General features: G+C 41.4%; 1 protein-coding gene across 2 annotated transcripts in view; it reads right to left on the bottom strand.

Moving 5' to 3' along the window:
- anxa3 (annexin A3) overlaps nucleotides 1-20,842 on the bottom strand; it is a 69,307-nt gene that overhangs the window by 2,963 nt on the left and 45,502 nt on the right. For both annotated transcript variants that reach the window (XM_033023898.1, XM_033023907.1), the window contains 6 exons: nucleotides 17,913-17,992; nucleotides 17,223-17,282; nucleotides 15,704-15,797; nucleotides 15,519-15,614; nucleotides 10,544-10,602; nucleotides 5,370-5,492 (listed from right to left, as the gene is read on the bottom strand). In XM_033023898.1, coding sequence (XP_032879789.1) covers nucleotides 5,370-5,492; nucleotides 10,544-10,602; nucleotides 15,519-15,614; nucleotides 15,704-15,797; nucleotides 17,223-17,282; nucleotides 17,913-17,992 — 512 coding nt within the window. The remainder of the gene's footprint in view (nucleotides 1-5,369; nucleotides 5,493-10,543; nucleotides 10,603-15,518; nucleotides 15,615-15,703; nucleotides 15,798-17,222; nucleotides 17,283-17,912; nucleotides 17,993-20,842) is intronic.

Here is a 20,842-nt window from a genome sequence, read left to right as displayed (position 1 = left end):
CACACAGGAGTGCCTCAGCCCCGCGCCGTCCGCCCTCACCGGAGCGCCGAGTCGTGCCGCTACCCGGACGTCGCCACAGCTCGAAAAAGGCCAGCCTCGCGTTGGTGAGTCCTGGCTGGCTCTACCTCCGGACCCTCGAGGTCGGTCGCAGGTTGGAGGCCGCCAACTCCGCCATTAGGCCTCAGCGCAGACGGGGGAAGAGAAGGGGGATACGACAAAAAGTCGCATTCCCCCGAAGGGAGAGACAGAAAGCTCTGTTTTATGAGTATGTGTGCGTATATATGTATATATACACTGAACTTTTCTTTCTCATTTATTATATTATTTACAGTGTATATGTTTACATATTCTGTTGTGCTGCTGCAAGTAAGAATTTCATTGTTCTATCTGGGACATATTGCAATAAAACACTCTCGACTCTCAACATAAGAAATGCTCCACGGAAGTTAATCCTCCCATTCCTACAGATACTGACTAGCTTCTTGCAGCTTGCATTTCAGAAGAACACCTTGCCGTCCTCTGCTACAGTTCAATCTTCCTTTGCTCAGAGTATTGCCTCTGGGAATTGTGAGAGCAACTTAATGCAGAAGAAAACAGATGCAAGACCCAGCGACTGGAGGAGGAAAATGGAACTGGCAGTATGTGACCCAAGGATGAAGTGGGAGATGATGCAGACTCAGTGGTGCTCAATTTGTGTGAGGTGCAAAGTAGGGTGCAATATTACTTCAATGACTTGCATCTCCACAACATTATGCTGTAAATAGTTTAAACAAGTTTGTGCAGATTACTTCAGTGCAGTTTGTGCAGATTACATAAATCAAATTAAAACTACTTATTATTAGCAATCACAATATTTAAAGTGGCAATCCTTGTATAAGCTTCATCTTCAATTTATCCTGATGTGGCAAATGTGATATAGGTTAGAGATGCAGCATGGAAACTGGCCCTTTGGCCCACTGAGTACACACTGCACCATTGGTCACCTGTTCACACAGGTTCTATGTTATTCCACTTTCAAATCCACTCTGACATATGAGGGGCATTATATAGAGGCAAATTAACTTACAAACCCCGTACATTTTTGGGTTGTGGGAGGAAACCAGAGCACCTGGAAGAAACCCAAGCTGTTAGAGTGGGTACATGCAAACTCCACAGTCGAGGTCTGGATTGAACCTGGGATTCTATCGCTGCGATGCAGCAGCTGTTGTAGCTGGGCCAATATATTAACACTCAATATAGTAACACTGGAAACGCTCAGCAGGTCACGCTGCATGTGTGGAAAGAGAAAGAGTTCACTTTTCTGGTTGAAGCTCCTTCTTCAAAATTGGAAGAGAAAAAAACAGCTTTAAATTGCACAAAGGGATAGATAAAGCCAGGGGTGGGGAACCTGTGGAATTAAGGCCGCATGCAGCCTTCTAGGCCATTAAGTGCGGCCTTTTGAATGAAACCACATTTTGTAAAACAAATCCTTTTATTTTTATTAATGTTTTTATTCGTCTTTTATTATTTTTTATTTTAATCTTAAAATGAAGGTATTTAAAGTACCAAAGATCTAAGAAGATTCAACGAAATAATCTGCCCCGACTGACGGCCACAATTAAAACATTAGTAAGTCACGAGGGCTATTTTAACACCTGTTAAACTCATGATTTAGTTCTAATGCAACTCTAGAAAGCAGTCACAACAAAGACATTAAAAGGTTAGTTAACTTTAGAATTAACAATTTTTTTTCATTTTCTTGAAGTTAGTACATAGTAGTTAGATTTTTACAAAATAATGTACATTTTGAAGTATATCTAATTGAAGTTTCTTGGATGCGGCCTTATTAGATTACAGCTAACGCAGCATTCCAACATGAAAAGGTTCCCCACCCCTGGATAAAGCAAAGGGAATGTCCCAGATATGATGGGGCGAGGTCAGAATGGTCATGGTAATATGCTCCTGAAGAGGTCATATGTATGACAGACTACGAGGGAAGTTAAAGAATGAGAAGATAAACAAAGAAAAATGTCAAAGCAGTAAAATATGGGCCTGTAGCTGTGGTAATGGCACGCAGATAAGACAGTGTCAGTAGAGAAATAAATTAATTTCATATTACCAATGGAGCAAGTGGAAATTGTGAAGGATGATGAGAAAGGAGGCAAGGATCAGGAAGAGTAAAGATGAGAGCAGAGGTGCTGAAACTAGATGATTTACAGGCAAGAGTTCTGCCAGCTATGGTAAACCTATTATTTGGGAAGAAAAAAGGCGATTCTCCAGGAAGACTTATGGCCCTGTCCCACTGTATGAGTTCATTCAAGTGCTCTCCCGAGTTTTAAAAAAAAATCAAACTTATGGTAAGCACGTAGAATGTACGTAGCAGGTACGTCGGAGCACGGGGACGTCTCTTAGCGGCTCGTAACGCTAATGGCAGGTACTCGGGAAACGCGGTAAGATCGGGAAGACTCGTGAAGATTTTTCAACATGTTGAAAAATGTCCACGAGAGCCCCGAGTACCGACGAGCGGTCATTACTGTAAATCTCCGAGTTCGAATCAGGGCAAACTCGGGAAAACTCTTTGAATGAACTCGTACAATGGGACAGGGCTTTACTGGACCAAGTATGTTAAAGGTGGAAGAACTGGGAGAGTGGAATGGAATGGAGTCCTTATTGGAGGCAGGGTAGGAGTCTATTGGCTTGTAGCAGATGTATGTCACTAATCTATTCCTTAGATAGAAACAGAGAGAACCGGATGTGTTTCACTAACTGATCTCTTGAGACTGAGGCCAAACCATCCAGAATGTGTTGGGAAGATTCAGGGATAGACCATGAAGTGAGAGCAAGATGGAAATTGGCTGCAAAAATAATGACATTTTCAAGTTATTGACATTTTCAAGTCAGGAAACAATTTCAAAAAGGTCTTGATCAGGAAGAAAATTGAAAAAAAAACTGTTTTTAATCAATTGGGAAAAACACAAACTTTTGTATTTGAGATGGTCACAGACTAAAATAATGCTGGACACAGTTCACAATGCATACAGGAAATGTCATTGCATAGGCTCAAAGATATACTGCACTCGCAGCAGATGGGAATCCTTCAACGGGTTAGGCTTGAAAGCAGGGCCCCAAGCGAAGGTCATCACTGAGGCAACAGAAGTAATGGGTTATCCTGTATCAAGATTCTTAGTTGACTTTTTGGCTTAGCTGCAAGGTCTCATTGCTGCATTCTATGAAACACATCTTGTTAGTATATGCTGGCAGCAGTCCAGGTCTCTTACAAATGGTGCAGTGATTATAAAGGTTGGATTATAGTCTAGGTCTGTTTCTTTGTCATTTGCTTAAGGGATGTAGTTATTGCTGGAAAGGAGACGTTTATCATCCATTTATAGTTCTACTGAACAGAGAATTTAATTGCATAGGTGGATCTTGAGCCACGCATTAACCAGAGTGAGTCAGGATGTTGGATTTCCTTCTGTGAAGGATATAACCAAAGTAAATGGGATCTTATAACATTCCAGTGGTTTCACGGTCACCATTAGATCAACTTATTTAAATTTAATATCTATCTGTAATAATGAGAATCAAATGTGCCTCAAAGAATTGATAATTATGAAGTAATCATGTAATAATTTACAGTTGAATAAAAGAATAATATCATGTTTGCTGTATATTAATTATGTAAATAAAGAACAAAATCAATTACATCCCAACTAATATTTCGTGCAGATTCATCCTAAATCATTTATCATCCAGGGATTTAACCAAAATGTATTTTACATGATCATATATAAATTAAAAATTATGAGAATAAAAACATAAAAATCAAGTTAGCAACAGTATATCTTTGTTTTCCTTAGAAGAATTGTTCTGTAAACTAGTTCATTTTATGGCAAAAAATATTGTTACGCTGTTCTTTCGATAGGAAATATTTCCACAATTCATGATATATGAAAATTCTCAGAATTATTTTTTCCCTCATTGCCCTATAATTATGGGTACCCCACCCTCTGCAGAGAGTGATTATCATTGTCAAGTATAAGGGAGAACAAGTGGATGTAATCGGTAGTAAGGAAGGCAAACGCAATGCTAGCATTTATTTCAAGAGGGCTTGTATACACAAACAGGGATGTAATGCTGAGGCTCTATAAGGCGCTGGCCAGGCCGCATTTGGAGTATTGTGAGTAATTCTGAGCACCATATCCGAGGAAGGATGTACTGGCACTGGAAAGGGTCCAGAGGAGGTTTACAAGAATGGTCCCAGGAATGAGTGATTAACATATGATGAGAATTTGACAGCACTGGGCCTGTACTCACTGGGGTTTAGAATGATGAGGGGGGACCTCAATGAAACTTACCAAATAGTGAAAGACTAGGACATAGTGGATATGGCAAGGATGTTTCCACTAGTGGGAGTGTCTAGGACTAGAGGTCATAGCGTCAAAATTAAAGGTTGTTCCTTTAAGAAGGAGATGAGGAGGAATATCTTTAGTCAGAGGGCGGTGAATCTGCGGAATTCTTTGCCATTGAAGGCTGTGGAGGCCAAGTCAATGGATATTTTTAAGGCAGAGATAGATTCCTGATTAGTACGGGAGTCAGGGGTTATGGGGAGAAGGCAGGAAAATGGGGTTAGAGGGAGAGATAGACCAGCCATGGTGGAATGGCAGAATAGACTTGATGGGCCGAATGGCCTAATTCTGTTCCTATCACTTATGACCTCATGTTATTTTAGATTAGATTTTAAAAGGGCTTTTGAAAAGGTCCCACATGGAACAAGGTTAGAGCAGATGAAACCGAGGATGATATTGAGAGTTTAGTAACACACAAGAGATAGGGAGTGAGAATCAATTGATCTTTTTCAGGTTGCAGGTTGTGACTTGCAAGGGATTGATGCCTCAGTCACAGATTTTCACAATCTATGTCAACAACTTGGCGAAGTAAATCAACTATCATATTTCCAATGTTGACAATGATAGCAAACTAGCCTTCCATACATTACAAGGGTGCAATAAACTGGAGTAGATGGTAGAGACCCAGCAGAGGACAAATGGCCTGAACCAGGCACAGACAGAAGCCTAGACACGTGCTATGACTTGAGTGTTGTTCTGTTCATTGCACAAACCTCCCCATATGTTCATTGAGGAGGATCAGTGGTTTCCCACACATCACTGTCCGACACAACTGCTCTTTTATTCATCGCAGAACTGGGAAGTGTTTCGGCATTTATTGGGGATGATGGCAGAGTTAGATACAGCTCGTTGATCTGAGAGAAATCCGAAACCCATCACTATCAGCTGTAGAACATGGAAATAGTCAAAGAGTTTTCAATGACCAAAACTGAGGGAGACCAGTTGAGACAACTGGTTTATTTACAGTGAGTATATAAGACCTACCTCGATCATGGAATACAAGGATTTGCCATAAGCTTTCATATATTCATCTTGAATGTCCAGCAGATCCATTTCCGATCTACTGACCAAGATTCTGGAGAGTGTATGCTCATCAGTGCCAAGACCCTGAAAACAATATTATGAAAAATAATTATCTATTCATGAAGCATATCTACATGCAATATTTCTATATTTGAACAAATGATACATCCTATGTTGATCATAGATTAGGAATGTTGGGATTTATTAAAAAAATATTTTTACTATTTTATATTTAGGATGAACTTTTCAATTCAATATTTATTATTGTATTCTTATTAGTTCAGTTACATAATAATTACATGAACACAAGAAAATAGGAGCAGAAGTAGGCCCCCATAGTGATCAATTTTTCAAAAGTCTACTTCCACCTTAAATACTTCTAATAATTTCTACAATCTTCTCAAGTAGAAAATTCCAATGATTCATCACCCTCTGAAAATAAATGTCCATGTTCATCTGCTTCAGGGACAGCACAGAGGCACAGCAGTAGAGCTGCTGCCTTACAGCGTCAGAGATCAGAGTTCAGGTGCTATCTGCATGGAGTTTGTATATTCTCCCTGTGACTTCGTGGGTTTTCAACAGGTGTTCCAGTTCCACTCACACTCCAAAGAAATACAGATTTGTAGCCTAATTGGCTTCAGTAAAATTGTAAATTATCCCCAGTGTGTAAGATAGTGCTAGTGCACGGGGTGATCACTGGTCGGTGCAGACTCGGTGGGTCGAACGGCCTGTTTCCGTACTGTTTCTCTTTCTTTTTCTAAAGTCTAAATGACCAGCCTCTTATTTTCTGACCATGTAGATCGCTGATAGCCTTGCCTTGGAGTGAGATTGTAGTGGATCCTACTACAGAGGTTTGAGGACAAGTACCTGTTTTGACACTTCCTCACAGTGCCAAGGCAACACTTTTCAGTTGAGTTATTAAAACTGAACTCCATTTTCCTCAAAGAGATGGACAGATAGCACTCTTTGGCAATGAAAACGTTATCCTTGATAACCTCCTCAATATTTATCCCTCTGTCAATGTCGTGAAATATGGATTATCGGGTTATCATCATGTCATTTTCTAAAACAAACTTGAAAACTTTGTATCTTAATGCAAGGAGCATTCGTAATAAGGTGGATGAATTGAATGTGCTGTTAGTAGTAAGGAATATCATATAGTTGGAAATATGGAGACATGGCTCCAGTGTGACCAAGGTTGGGAATTAAACATGCAGGGGTACTCGATATTCAGGAAGAATAGACAGGAAGGAAGAGGAGGTGGGGTGGCATTGCTGGTTAAAGAGGAGATTAATGCAATAGCAAGGAGAGACATTAGCTTGGATGCTGTAGAATCGTTGTGGGTAGAACTGCGAAATAGCCAAGGGCAGAAAACGCTTGTTGGATTTGTATACAGACCACCAAACAGCAGTAGGGAGGTTGGGGTTAGCATCAAGCAGGAAATGAGGGATGCGTGTAGCCAAGGATCAGCAGTTATCACAGGCGACTTTAATCTACATGTAGATTGGGCCAAACAAATTGGTAGCAGCGCTGAGGTGGAGGATTCCATGGAATGTGTACGGGATGGTTTTTTAAACCAATATGTAGAAGAATCAAATAGAGGACAGGCCATCCCAGGCTAGGTATTGTTTAATGAGGAAGGATTAGGGAGCAATCTTTTGGTGCAAAGCTCCGTGGGCAACAGTGACCGTAATATGGTGGAATTCTGCAGTACGATGGAAAGTGACACAGTCAATTCAGAGACTAGGGTCCTGAACTTAAAGAAAGGAGACTTTGAAGGTATGACGGGAATTGGCTTGGATAGACTGGCAAATTATACTTAAAGGGGTGACAGTGGAGAGGCAATGGCAAAGATTTAAAGACTGCATGGATGAACTCCAAAATTGTTCACCCCTGTCTGGTGAAAAAATAAAACAGGGAAGAAAGCTCAACCATGGCTAACGAGGGAAATCAAGGATAATGTTAAATTGGCCAGAGGATGCAGCAAACCAGAGGACTGGGGGAAATTGGCCAGAGGATGCAGCAAACCGGAGGACTGGGGGAAATTGGCCAGAGGAAGCAGAAGCAGGACTCGGGGAAATTTAGAATTCAGAGGAGGACAAAGAGGTTAATTAAGAGGGGGGGAAAAGAGCATGAAAGAAAGCTTGCAGGGAATATAAAAACTAAAAGCTTATTTAGATATGTAAAAAGGGAAAGATTAATGAAGACAAATGTAGGTCTGTTACAATTAGAAATAGGTGAATTTATAATGGGAATCAAAGAAATGGCAGAACAGTTAAACAAGTACTTTGGTTCTGTCTTCATTATGGAAGACGCTAACAATCTCCCAGAAATACTAGGGGACCAAGGATCTAATGGGAGGGAGGAACTGAAGGGAATCCACATTAGTCAGGAAATTGTGTTAGGTAAACTGTTGGGAATGAAGGCAGATAAATCCCCAGGGTCTGATGGTCTGCATCCCAGAGTGCTCAAGGAGGTGGCTCTATAAATTGTGGATGCATTGGTGATCATTTTCCAATGTTCTCTCAACTTTTGATCAGTTCCTGTGGATTGGAGGGTAGCCAATGTACTGTAACCCCACTTTTTAAGAAAGGAGGGAGAGAGAAAATGGGGAATTATAGACCAATTAGCCTCACATCGATAGTGGGGAAGATACTTGAGTCGATTATTAAAGATGACATAACAGATCATTTGAAAAACAGTGACAGGATCAGTCAAAATCAGCATGGATTTATGAAGGGGAAATCATGCTTGACTAATCTTCTAGAATTTTTTGAGGATGTAACAACTAGAATGGGTAAGGGAGAGCCAGTGGACATGGTGTATCTGGACGTTCAAAAAGCCTTTCACAAGGTCCCACACAAGAGATTACAGCACATGGTATTGGGGGTAGGGTATTGACATGGATAGAGAACTGGTTGGCAGACAGGAAGCAGAGTAGGAATTAACGGGTCCTTTTCAGAATGGCAGGCAGTGACTAGTGGGCTGCCACAAGGCTCAGTGCTGGGACCCCAGTTATTTACAATATATGTTAATTATTTAGACGAGGGAATTAAATGTGGCCTCCAACTTTGCGGATGACACAAAGCTGGGTGGCAGTGTGAGCTGCGATGAGGATGCTATGAGGCTGCAGGGTGACTTGGATGGGTTGGGTGAGTGGGCAGATGGAAAGGAATTGGACATATGGGTCTAAAGCAGCCAAATGGAATTAGCATAGTCAGATTCACAGCTGGCTTGGACGAGTTGGGACAAAGGGCCCATTTCTGCGTGGTACCATCTATGACTCTAGGTCCAGGTAGAACAGTTTGGGACAGTTTTCAGAAGTGGTGAGAACCCAGACCAAAAATCAATGTTCCAAAACAAGAGCAACAGGGGAAAGGTTAAAGTCCCCAGAACCTGTAGATCATCAAGTCTACCTCTGGTATTGCAATTGGTTAATAGACAGTGGTATAGAAATATTGCATTCTCTCTTGTTACAATCCATCTAAAAAGAGACGCCATGCATAACTAAATAGTTTGAAATGGAAGCAAGGAATATATAATTCTCGCCAAATTCATCATCACCCACCATCACCATTCACTGCAAAATACATCCTGCAGACAACTGAGGTTCAAGCAAATATCCTAACCTACGGTAGTCACATATCCACAGGAAGCAATAATGTTGACATGGAAATTGTAAAGATAGTGGGTGAAGCCCTGTGCACATGCTTGGTTAATCATGCATAAAGCTCTGACAAGGTGGAGGCCCAAGGGTAGCGGGTGAACTATTCACCAAGTTAGACACAAAAGGTGGAGTAACTCAGCGGGACAGGTAGCATCTCTGGAGAGAAGGAATGGATGACGTTTCGGGTCGAGACCCTTTTTCAGACTGATTAGGGATAAGGGAAATGAGAGATATAGACGGTGATGTGGAGAAATAATGAACAATGAATGAAAGATATGCAAAAAAAGCAACAATGATAAAGGAAACTGGCAAGTGTAAGCTGTTTGTATGGTAAAAATGAGAAGCTATGGAACTTGGATTGGGGAGGGATAGAGGGAGGGAATGCTGGGACTAACTGAAGTGAGAGAAATCAATATTCATACCACTGGGCTGTAAGCTGCCAAAGCAAAATATGAGATGCTGTTCCTCCAATTTGCGTTTAGCCTCACGCTGACAATGGAGGAGACTGAGGACAGAAAGGTCTGTGTAGGAATGGGATGGAGAATTAAAGTGTCCAGCAACCGGGAGATCAGGTTGGTTCACGCGGGCTGAGCGAAGGTGTTCCACAAAACGATCACCCAGTCTGCATTTGGTCTCGTCGATGTATAAGAGTCCACATCTTGAACAACAGATACAGTAGATGAGGTTGGAGGAGATGCAAGTGAACCTTTGCCTAACCGGAAAAGACTATCAGGGTCCCTGGACGGAGTCGAGGGAGGAGGTATCGCGACAGGTGTTACATCTTGTGTGGTTGCAGGGGAAAGTACCTGGGGAAGGGGTGGTTTGGGTGGGAAGGGATGAGTTAACCAGGGAGTTGCGGAGGGAACGGTCTCTGCGGAAGGCGGAAAGGGGTGGAGATGGGAAAATGTGGCTAGTGGTGGGATCCCATTGAAGGTGGCGGAAATTTCCGAGGGTTATATCTTGTATGCAACAGCTAATGGTGTGGAAGGCAAGGACTAGGGGGACTCTGTCTCTGTTGCGACTTGGGGGAGGGGGAGCAAGGGCAGAGCCGCAGTGTACTGAGGAGACACAAATATTCACCAAGTGCTGTGCTTATGCCTCAGGTTGTCTATTGTAGAACACCAGCAGCCTGTGAAGAGTCTTCAACTGCATAAGCCCCAAACATTGATAATCAGAACCCATGAGCAGCTGAACTGAACCTCAAAAGAAACATTCCGAATGCAGCAGTGTGAAATTTCCATTTTTCAATCCAGTTTTCCTATGATAAGGGAGTAATGTTTAGTGCAAGGTAAAGCCAGCAAAGTCCGCTCAAGGATAATCCAAGGGGCACCAACGAAATAGATAGTAGTTTTAATCACTGTTGAAATCCTTGACAAGTAAACTCAATAGAATTGGTCCAGGAAGCAAACAGCATTAAAAAAAATGAAACAATGAGTATAACGCAGAAGACATTGTGATTCCAACCTACCTTTACACTTTTGTGGATTCTATGAGCAAAGTAGGCAGGTGGAGACTTTGAGCACTGAACTGAGCCAAAGAAAAACAGAAAATATCATTTAATGGAACATCAAAGCCTTATCAGTGTCGTGTCTTCCTCCTCCCCTCACCCTTCATTATGACCATAAGTTTAACCCAGAACAAATATAACAGTGAGGCTTGAGAGTTCATACATGATGAGAAGTTAAAGAATATACATTACAACCTTCACATGGTAAGCTAAACTTTTATTGCATGGGCTCCTGAGTTCAAAGGATTATGTCTCATTTCCACATGCGCGTTAATTTCTCTCGTGTTTATTTAGTTTCCCATTACAAAGAACTACAACATCTATATTACTAAAAGTCTTCGTTGTGTGTGTGTGTGTGTGTGTGTGTGTGTGTGTGTGTGTGTGTGTGTGTGTGTGTGTGTGTGTGTGTGTGTGTGTGTGTGTGTGTGTGTGTGTGTGTGTGTGTGTGTGTGTGTGTGTGTGTGTGTGTGTGTGTGTGTGCGTGTGAGAGAGAGAGAGAGAGAGAGAGAGAGAGAGAGAGAGGCACAATCTGGGCACAATCTGGTTAATTCCTATTTTTTTCCAAATGCTAGACCACAGCCTTCCCATTTTCACACATTCTACTCATTTTTTTCCCGTGGAGGTGATATACATCTTCCCGTCACATTTCCATCTATATTTCTGAACTTTTTGATCCTTGAAATTTTAAAAACAGCCCAAACTCAACCAGTTTTGAGAAAAAAAATCCGACTGATGTCACAATTCCTCTCATTGTTCACCAATCACAATGGGCTCTCAAGCTGGCTGCCGACTGCCACAATGACATCACAATGGGCACAATCCTCCCCTCTCCACTCCCCTCTCCCCATCTTTCCCCCTCTTTCTCTCTCCCCTGTCCCCTCTCTCACTGTCCCCTCTCCAACTCTCCACCTCTTTCCTCTCTCACTTCCCTCCCCTCTCTCTCCTCTCCGCTTTCTCCCCCTCAATAGCACAACAACTTCACTATCTCCCCCTCAGTATATATATATATATATATTTCTAATCAAAAGAGTGGTGGAATATTGTGTTGGGGAACGGGTTGCGTTGGGGGACCAAGCCTCCCGTGTGACAGGGACCCAACGGGTCCCACTTAGTCTAGCACACCTTAAAAACAAAAGACAATAGATGCTGGAGTAACTCAGCGGATCAGGCAGCATCCCTGGAGAACGTGGATAGGTAGCGACATAAACATGCATCTGCACTTCCTTGTTTCAACATTATACACCGTAATAGTTTTACTTGCAGAAGTTACTTCCATTTTCAATGCAGCCTAGAAAAATACATTTTCCTTAATTCTTCTTTGAATCCTAATTTTCTGTCTGTTTTTATGATCCCTGGTTTTGAATCCTGCACACTCTTATGGAAACATTTCCACCACGTCAGCTTAATCAAATCCTTCCATAATCATAAAGTAATCACTCAGGCTTCTGGAGAAAAATGCATCAACCCTTTTCAAAACCCTGATTGATTTCATCTTTTTATCTAGTCCTTGAATGATGTCTTCCTCTTCCATCAAATGGTATTGCATTACTGATTTTCCATGGTGAGGTCAGAGAGATTATCTCTCAACATGTGTATAGCTACAGGCAAACCCCTCAATGATAATGAACCCTTTCTCAATATGGGGCTTGCAGCTTCAATAATGGATGTCTTGGAGTCTTGGTTGCCTAACATCAAAGAAAGGACAATGGGACTTCTTGGTTGTACATTTTCTGGGAGCAGAAGGTCATCAGCATTCGCTATTTCCCACAACAGTTGGATTCATAAGTAACTTGTGTGAAACCTGATCCATGATAACTGATCTGACCCTGGATCACAAGGAGGCGTTACTCATGGCAGGGCTTGATTAAGCCAACGCCTCCAAACGCTTTGACAGTTTGTTAAGTTTCCTGCCCAGACTTATCCCACTGTCAGAGCTGTTAAGGAAGGGTTTTGATATTCACAATCTTTTAAAATTAATTTACTCTAAGTTACATTTTAGAAGAATAAAAGTGGAAAGCACAAATATATTTAAAATACACCGAAGCAAACACAAGTAAGAAAAGTAGCAACTGCCTGAAATTTTATTTTATTTCTGAATCCTCCCTTCTCCATCGAAATGAATAGTCACTTAAATTGCATCTTGTTAATTGTAATTTTGGGGTAATTTTCCAGCAGTGAGCTGTGGGGAAGTTCAGGAATTCCCAATTTGTGAAAGTTTGTTCAGAAGTCTAAAGCTTCTTGACAGAAGAGAGGAAAGTACTGACAGTTCTACACAGAACCATCAACATTTCTTATCAAGAAAACCCAGCATGCTGTACAATGATGTGAACATGAGTTGTATTGTGTATACACACATTAGAGAAACTTATTTGTTCTGAATGGCTCTTTAATGTGCTGTAAACTTAATATAATTCTGCATAATTCATTCTCTCCAAAACCAGTACTCACAGATTCTGGAGTAATCCCAAGGACTTTAATGATATTCCCATTTTATCTATTGCCAATTGTTCCATATAAGGACATGTTGGGCAATTCGCTTGATGTGGTTTATTCACTCCTAAAATGAAAGGATTTTGATGTATGGGGCCCTAACAGAAGACTTCCTGCAGATTTTCATGGGAGGTTATTGATCCCTGGCACAGTTTGATAGAGTTGTGCATGGAACATGTGATGTGCTTTATGATCTCAAAGAGAAATATCCCCAAATTCTATATTTTTCCTCTAAACTGTCTTAAGATTTCACTTCTGATTCCTTTCACAAGACTTCTTTATAGCTGCTGTGAAAAAAAAACTGTGACACATCATCAAACCTCCCACATTGCTACTTGGGACAAAATCAAAAAACTATTCACACTATAATTTTGTTCATTTTAGGTAGATGTCTAAACATCTGCATGAGGCACTACCTCAGGAAGACAGTACATATCATTAGGGGTAACCACCATCCAGGCCATCCCCTCTTCTCAATGCAGTTATCAGGCAGGAGGTACAGAAGCCTGAAGTCACACATCACCAGGTTTATAAACAGCTACTTTCCACAACTATCAGGTCTTTGAACTGATCTGCACAACCCTAATCCCACACTGGCCATAGAACACTGCAGCCCACCTCTTGGACTAACATGGACATGCTTTTCTAATTGTGTTCTGTAATAATGTTTTGTTTCTTGCAGATTTTTTCTTTTAATATCTTGCAGAATTTGCAGTGTGTGTGATTTATGTTTAATTGATGTTTTAGTGTGTTGACTGGGTCTATGTGCCTGCAGATGCTGCTCAAGCTAGATATTCATTGTTCCTGTACCTCATTGTACATGTGCATATGCCAATAAAAGCAACTTGACTTTTTCAACTGTCCTCTGCACCACTGGAAATTTATAGAGAGTTCATGAGGGTGAACTCTAACAGAATTGAATTGTACTCCTGATATCTGACTTTCCTTAATAGCAGGACCTTTTGGATAATTCCCATTACTAGTATTTTACTTTCTCCACTTCCTTAAATTCCAAATGTGTAGGAAGGAACTGCAGATGCTGGTTTACACCAAAGATAGACACAAAATGCTGGAGTAACTCAGCGGGACAGGCAACATCTGGAGAGAGAATGAATTGGAAGAACGGTCTGAAGAAGGGTCTCGACCCGAAACGGCACCCATTCTTTCTCTCCAGAGATGCTGCCTGTCCCGCTGAGTTATTCCAGCATTTTGTGTCTATATTTTTTAAATTCCAAAACTTGTCATGGATATAAGAAGAACAGAACAAGTACTTCGGGTTCAGTATAACAAATATGTCTTACAGGAGCGTTATTAATCAAAAGCTCTTCTATGCCCTGTTACATATAAGGATATGAAAGAAGATCAAAAGCTCAGTCAAAGTGGTTGGTTTTAAGAGGTGCCTTACAGGAGTTAAAAGGGGAAGAGACAGAGGGGCTAACAAGGAAATTCCAACTTAGGGCCTTAGAGATTGACCACAAATGGTGCAGCAATTAAACTTGGGATCTACAGCTGACCAGAATTGTGGGAACATGGAAATCTTAGAGTGTTTCTGGGCTCGGGACGTTATACAGGGAGGGGGTAATTAACTCACAAGGGATTTTAAAACATGATAGGAGGTTGAAAGTTAAATTTGAATTAAGACAGTGTTTAAAGATAAATCTTTTGAGTCCTGAAAGCATTGAGATAATAGCAGAATGGGATTTAGTAAGTCAGTAACATTTTAGTTAGCTCCAAGCTCCTCAGGTTTAGAAAGACATTGTAATTTCTTATTTTTTGCCTGACCATGCTATAATTAATCAAGTTATCTTTCTATTGTTCATTCAACTTCACAATTTCTTTTTGAGTCTATTACTTTTTGGATCAAGTCATTGGAAATTTGTCAAAAAGGCGTGTACTTTTCTGACACCCCGAGGTTGACTCAATAAAGAATTGTTCTTCATTGTGTTGTACTGAGGACAACATTATCAAAAACACTTTCGCTTTCAATATTCCTAAATTTGAAGAGGCTGGAATAAGTCCCGAGCAACTCAGATCACTATCCAGCAATTAATTGGAAGTGCAGGAGGAAGTCAGCTGTATAAACCCATCTGGTCAAATATAACCATATAACCATATAACAATTACAGCACGGAAACAGGCCATCTCGACCCTTCTAGTCCGTGCCGAACACGTATTCTCCCCTAGTCCCATATACCTGCGCTCAGACCATATCCACTACCCAGGCTCGAATATGCTCTTTCATGAGGCACCACAGCCAAGTTATAACCAATGGCAGTAACTACTTTCACAAAGCACCCAAAAAACACTTAAAACACAAAAAATGACAGATTCACCTTTGGAAGGAGGAAGTAATAAAAATCAGAGGGAAAATAGAAGAAATGTGTGCACAGTCACATACACACATATAGATCAACAATGCTGACGCTTGTGTGTCAGTTTGACTCACCCAATGACAACATCAGTCTCTTCAGATCTCCAGACATTTCACTTGTAATGCTTTCTTCTATGGTCTTGTTTGTTATGACTTTATATTCATCAAAAGCTAACACAAAGAAAATCACAAATATAGTTCATTATTTTTTTAATTCAGATTTTGGAGGAAAATGGAAACAGAGTCAAATGATCTCTTACTCATTTGTAGCTGCGAAGGACTCCTTAAGCACAAGACCTCCATAAACTTAATTTCATCTGTTCCCAATCTCTTCTCACCAGCTTTGAAAAGTGCCTGGAATATAAAATTTAAATGGTCACAGTAATGGATACAGCTAGAGTGGTTGTAACAATGAAACATGCTGGCAAGAACCCATCCCTTGTACAGTTTACACAAGCTATGTTTGAAGGAGTAGACTTCATAAACAGTTTTACTCATTCTACAATTTTTTGAGGGACCCAGTGAAATATTTTTTTGATTGAGAACTAAGAATAATGCTAAATGCTAAAAACTGGGACATCACTTGCTTTTTACTTCATAAGGACCAGATAACGGAATCACGAAACAAATAAGCAAGAAGAATTTGAGATCTTAAAATGGAATTTTACTAATTAATCAATTATAGAAACAAAAGTCTGTTTGTTATCTGTAATGCACTCCGAAGACAATGACATTGTTTGCTGACATAGCACAACATGAAGCATTTGCAAAGATCTGAATGTCATTAGGAGAGAAGGATTTAACAATTTTCCTATCCAATTGTTGGAGACATTGAATTTCAGTGCATATATTCTTTTGATATGTCGCTTTTCTGAGGAGCAAATATCCTACTGCTGGATTTACCTCAGATATTCTAGCAATTTTGCATGAGAGTCCTGGCAGTTTCTTCTTTCATTGGAAAATCAATACTTCTGAATTAATTTTTGCAAACCAATAAGCCAAATTATCTTGAGAAGTGCATGCAGACAGGTTCTCAGAACCCTGCAGTGGAGCACTAAATTCAAGGTTAAGGTCAGTTTATTGTCACATGGCAGAGTCAGGGTATATGGGGAGAAGGCAGGAACGGGATACTGATTGTGGATGATCAGCCATGATCACATTGAATGACGGTGCTGGTTCGAAAGGCCGAATGGCCTACTACTGCACCTATTGTCTATTGAACTCTAATCAATAAATATTTGGAATAAGCAAAAGGATAATGGCTGTTTATAGATTCTCAATTTATATTTGTATAGCTAATGGAGTGCAAGTGTTGAAACCGAATTGTTAGTATCAATTAGTGCTATTGTTAAGTGGGAGAGGACTTACTTTCCAATCGGTACTTGATTCGTTGCTCCTCACTCTAACAAAACTATTTGATATAATCTCAATATTCAATTCAAATCAGAGTCTGAATAATACCACAGTATTCTTAACAATTTTATTTTGTTCAGCAGTTGATGAATTCATATTTTCCAAAATATAGCAACATATTTGCAAAATTGTATCTCTAGTTCGTATAATGAGAATTATCTACAGAAGATTCCATTAATGCGCAATGTAGCTCATTTCAGAAGTGATTGTGGTCAAGCTCAAATATCATGATGTCACTTTTGGAAAATGTATTAAAATAGTGGGTATATTTTTTTGTAAGTGGTGCAGGGGAGTGTTCAGGCAGCATTTTAAATAATAATAATAAGCCATCATTAATCAGACTTCTTAATTTATACAATAGCTTACCTCTGCATCATTTTTAAAAAGTCTTTCATCCACACCCTGGCAGTTTTCATCCCTGCGAGCCTGGTATTAAACAAAATAATGAAGACATTGCACAATATCCACTCAGTGATTGTGTAACACTCAGTATGAGAGATGCTCTAATGCCCTAACACATGGAAGCCAAATTCTTTCTGCAGGCATTTAATCTCTTCTCCTCTAAAATTATTTAGTTATCTTTCAAGTTTGATCAAAGTCTCAACCCTAAAGGGCCTGTCCCACTTACGTGTCCTTGCCACGCAAATTACGCGACCTCGTCGTCGCGTTGAGGAGCACGGGCATCGTATGTTTTTAGTTGAAGACCTAAAATACTAAAACAAGCCCACAATCCAAAAAGCCACCCAGCCTATTACTGGCTGGCATGCACTGTTTTTAAAATAGTAAATGTCCTCAAAGAAAATAAATTATTTGAAGTCATTGCACTTCAAAAGTAATTGAAATTTGTAATGCACCTTGAGTATCCTGCAGGCATGCTAAAGTGCTATATAAATAAATTCTTGTCATCCATAACGTGATTATCCACTCTTGTGGATGGTATACTTTGGTAAAATTCGTATGGACCTTCTCAATTGTGGTAAAGAGGTTTCCCAGCTGCCTATGTGATAAAACATGCAATGGGTTGATATTCAGAGAAATAGTTATTTGATGCAATACCTCCAGCAAGATGAGTAAAGCTCTTTTAAGATCTCCTGATGTTTCTTCAGCAATGTCCTTTGCCAAGTCACTTTTATATTCTAGGAAAAGATTATTTGTGGAGAAAGGTGTAAACATTTATTCCCCCCTCATTGAAAAGAATTGCAGAAAGCAAATATGCGCGTAGTACAAGAAACAAGAAATTACAAGAGACCATCTCTAACATCACAATAAATTGAATAAAATATTTTAAATGAAAAATTTGAATCAATGGAGAATAATAAGTTAACTACATTTGCAAAAGATAACAAGTATATTGGTAACAAAGATATCAATAACATACTAATGTGTGTAGCTAATATATTTAAGTGAGCCCCAGCAGCACTAAGCATTAATGTTAAAAGCATAGTGCTGCTGATATTATTCTTAACCACCAAGACCGAAAAAAGTTACAAGTTAAAGGGGAGTTGAAATTCATCAGTACAGGTGCACAACCTTTTATCCGAAAGCCTTGGGACCAGACACTTTTCGTAATTCGGAATTTGTCGGTCTTCGGAATGGAAATTGTTTTGCGTAGATTTTAATGGCTGGCTCAGTGGTAGAGTGCTCGGCTCATATCCGCAAGGTCGCGAGTTTGCGCCTTGATCCCGGCAGTTCCTCGGTCGCGAGTTTGAGACTTCAATGTAGTTTTTTCTTGCAGAATAAATGTCTGTATGAAATGCAGTGTGTTGAATGAATTCCTGAATTTATAAATGTGACCGCAGCATTGAATCACCTCTCGCACTCATGTCACCCTAGCGGGGCTACATGCCCTTAGGCGGCCTAAGGCGACATTTTCACACTCTTATATCCGTGTGCAGCAGAGGCGACGTGCGTTTGGCGCCAAACGTGAGCTTTGGTGTGCAGACGACATCCTGGAAAAAATGTCCGGTTTCTTCCAGGTAGGCGATATACCCTCCCGGGCAATATACCCTCCACTTCTCTTTTATGAAGGGGATTTAGTTCCCCTTTCTTCCAGGACCGACCGGAGGTTCCGCTGTCACCTCTGCGGGCCGCCCTCGGTGAACGCTCACTCAACTTTGTCTTGGGATTCCTACTCTCCCGCGCAATGTACCCCCACCTTCTCTTTTATGAATGGGGATTTAGTTCCCCTTTCTTCGAGGACCGACCGGAGGTTCCGCTGTCACCTCTGCGGGCCGCCCTCGGTGAACGTCCTGTCTCCCTGTCCCTGGGATAGTAGGGGGCGATCAAGCAGCACAATACCACCCTCCCCCTCCAACTCCAGAGGAATCCGCTCCCCGATGGGCCGCTACGGCGACAAGTGGCAGTTCGCCCACAGCCCGAGCTGCGCGACCCCAAGAACAAGACGTACCTTGCACACCATCAGCTTCTGCCCATACGGGGAGCGTGTTCCTCTGGAGTTGGAGCGGGGCTGGGCTGGAGTTGCTGATCTGGGATCTCCGTGCTTGCAATGGGCCTGGGGGTCGGTGTCCCGATGAGGGGGCTGTGGGCGAACTGCCACTTGTCGCCGTAGCGGCCCATCGGGGAACGGCTTCTGGTGGTGCTGATGTCTCCGGCCAGTTTGCAGTTTTCCTCTGGAGTTGGAACGGGGCTGGGCTGCTGCTGGCTGTGGGTCTCTGGGATCTCCGTGCTTGCAGTGGGCCTGGGGGTCGGTGTCCCGTTGGTCCTGACGTCTCCGGTGACTGGCACTGACCTGCTAGCATTGCCGACATGAAGGCAGTGCATAGCCCCCGCGGCGGTGCAATGGGCGGGGAGCTGGAGAGGGGAGGGAAGGGGTCACACACATGGCCGGGAAGCAGAGGGGTGTAGGTGGGGTGAAACTGAAGGCAGCGACAATCTGCTGCTGCTGCCTGCCCGCTGAGTTAAAAAGTTCCCACGCAAGACTCACGATACACTGTGTATCGTGCTACCGTGGGAACTTTTTAACTCAGCGGGCAGGCAGCAGCATATTGTCAATTATTAACCCTCCCGCGCAATATACCCTCACCTTCCCTTTTATGAATGGGGATTTAGTTCCCCTCGGTGAACGTTTTCAAGGACCTTTCTTCAAGGACCGAAAAAATGTCCGCTATTCGGAGGTTTTCGTTATTTGGATCTTCGGATAAAAGGTTGTGCACCTGTACTGGTTGTCCAGTGTTAAAACAGTGTTAGCACCTGCCTATCCTGTTTTTGAAAAGCCCCAGAAACTGAACTAAAATTTGTTTGTGCCCATTTTAAAATTGTGCTACTTGGTTTCAGAAACCTCAGTCATTACGAGTCAACTTTTTATTATTAGCAGCAGGGGTTCATGCAATTCTGTCCTCAATCAGCAGCCCTTAAGGAGTCACACCACTTGCCCAGCTTCTGGATGTGTTTACAGGGGATGAGCACACTCCAAGGTAAAGAGGACAGGTGCTTAGTGCTCTCGTGGAGCACAGTGTGCGTGTGTGCAAATATACTTCTGGCTGGAAGATCCAGGGAGGTGTCTGACGGCATGGGTGGCCACTCAGAAAGCCTGCATTTGGGAAGCTGAACTCTGCAGTTACTTCATCTTCAGTGGGAGACCCCGCAGCTTTAAACCATGGCCTGAAGTTCTAGATTCCCACAGGTTTTCTACTCATCCACCCTGTCAAGATCCATTAGGATATTTTAGATTTCTGTTAAACGTTCCTTACTTTCCAATATCTAACAATACAATGCTAACTTTTCTCTCTTAATATGATGCACCATTGGGGGCATTAAGCTAGTAAACCTTTTCAGAACAGTTTAATGCATTGACATCCTCCCTCATATAAAGCAAATACTGTACATAGTGCTCTAGATATAATCTCATCAATGCGCTACATAACTGTAACATGATCTATATTCAATTCTCCTAGAAAAAACTGCCAGCTGTCTATTACTTTTCCCAAATACCTTGCACATTGGCATTTTTATGAATTATGAACAGG

The sequence above is a fragment of the Amblyraja radiata genome, chromosome 1, assembly GCF_010909765.2.
Source record: "Amblyraja radiata isolate CabotCenter1 chromosome 1, sAmbRad1.1.pri, whole genome shotgun sequence".
Lineage (NCBI taxonomy): Eukaryota > Metazoa > Chordata > Chondrichthyes > Rajiformes > Rajidae > Amblyraja > Amblyraja radiata.
The sequence above is the reverse complement of the archived record's forward strand: the minus strand, read 5'-3'. Positions and strand labels throughout refer to the sequence as shown.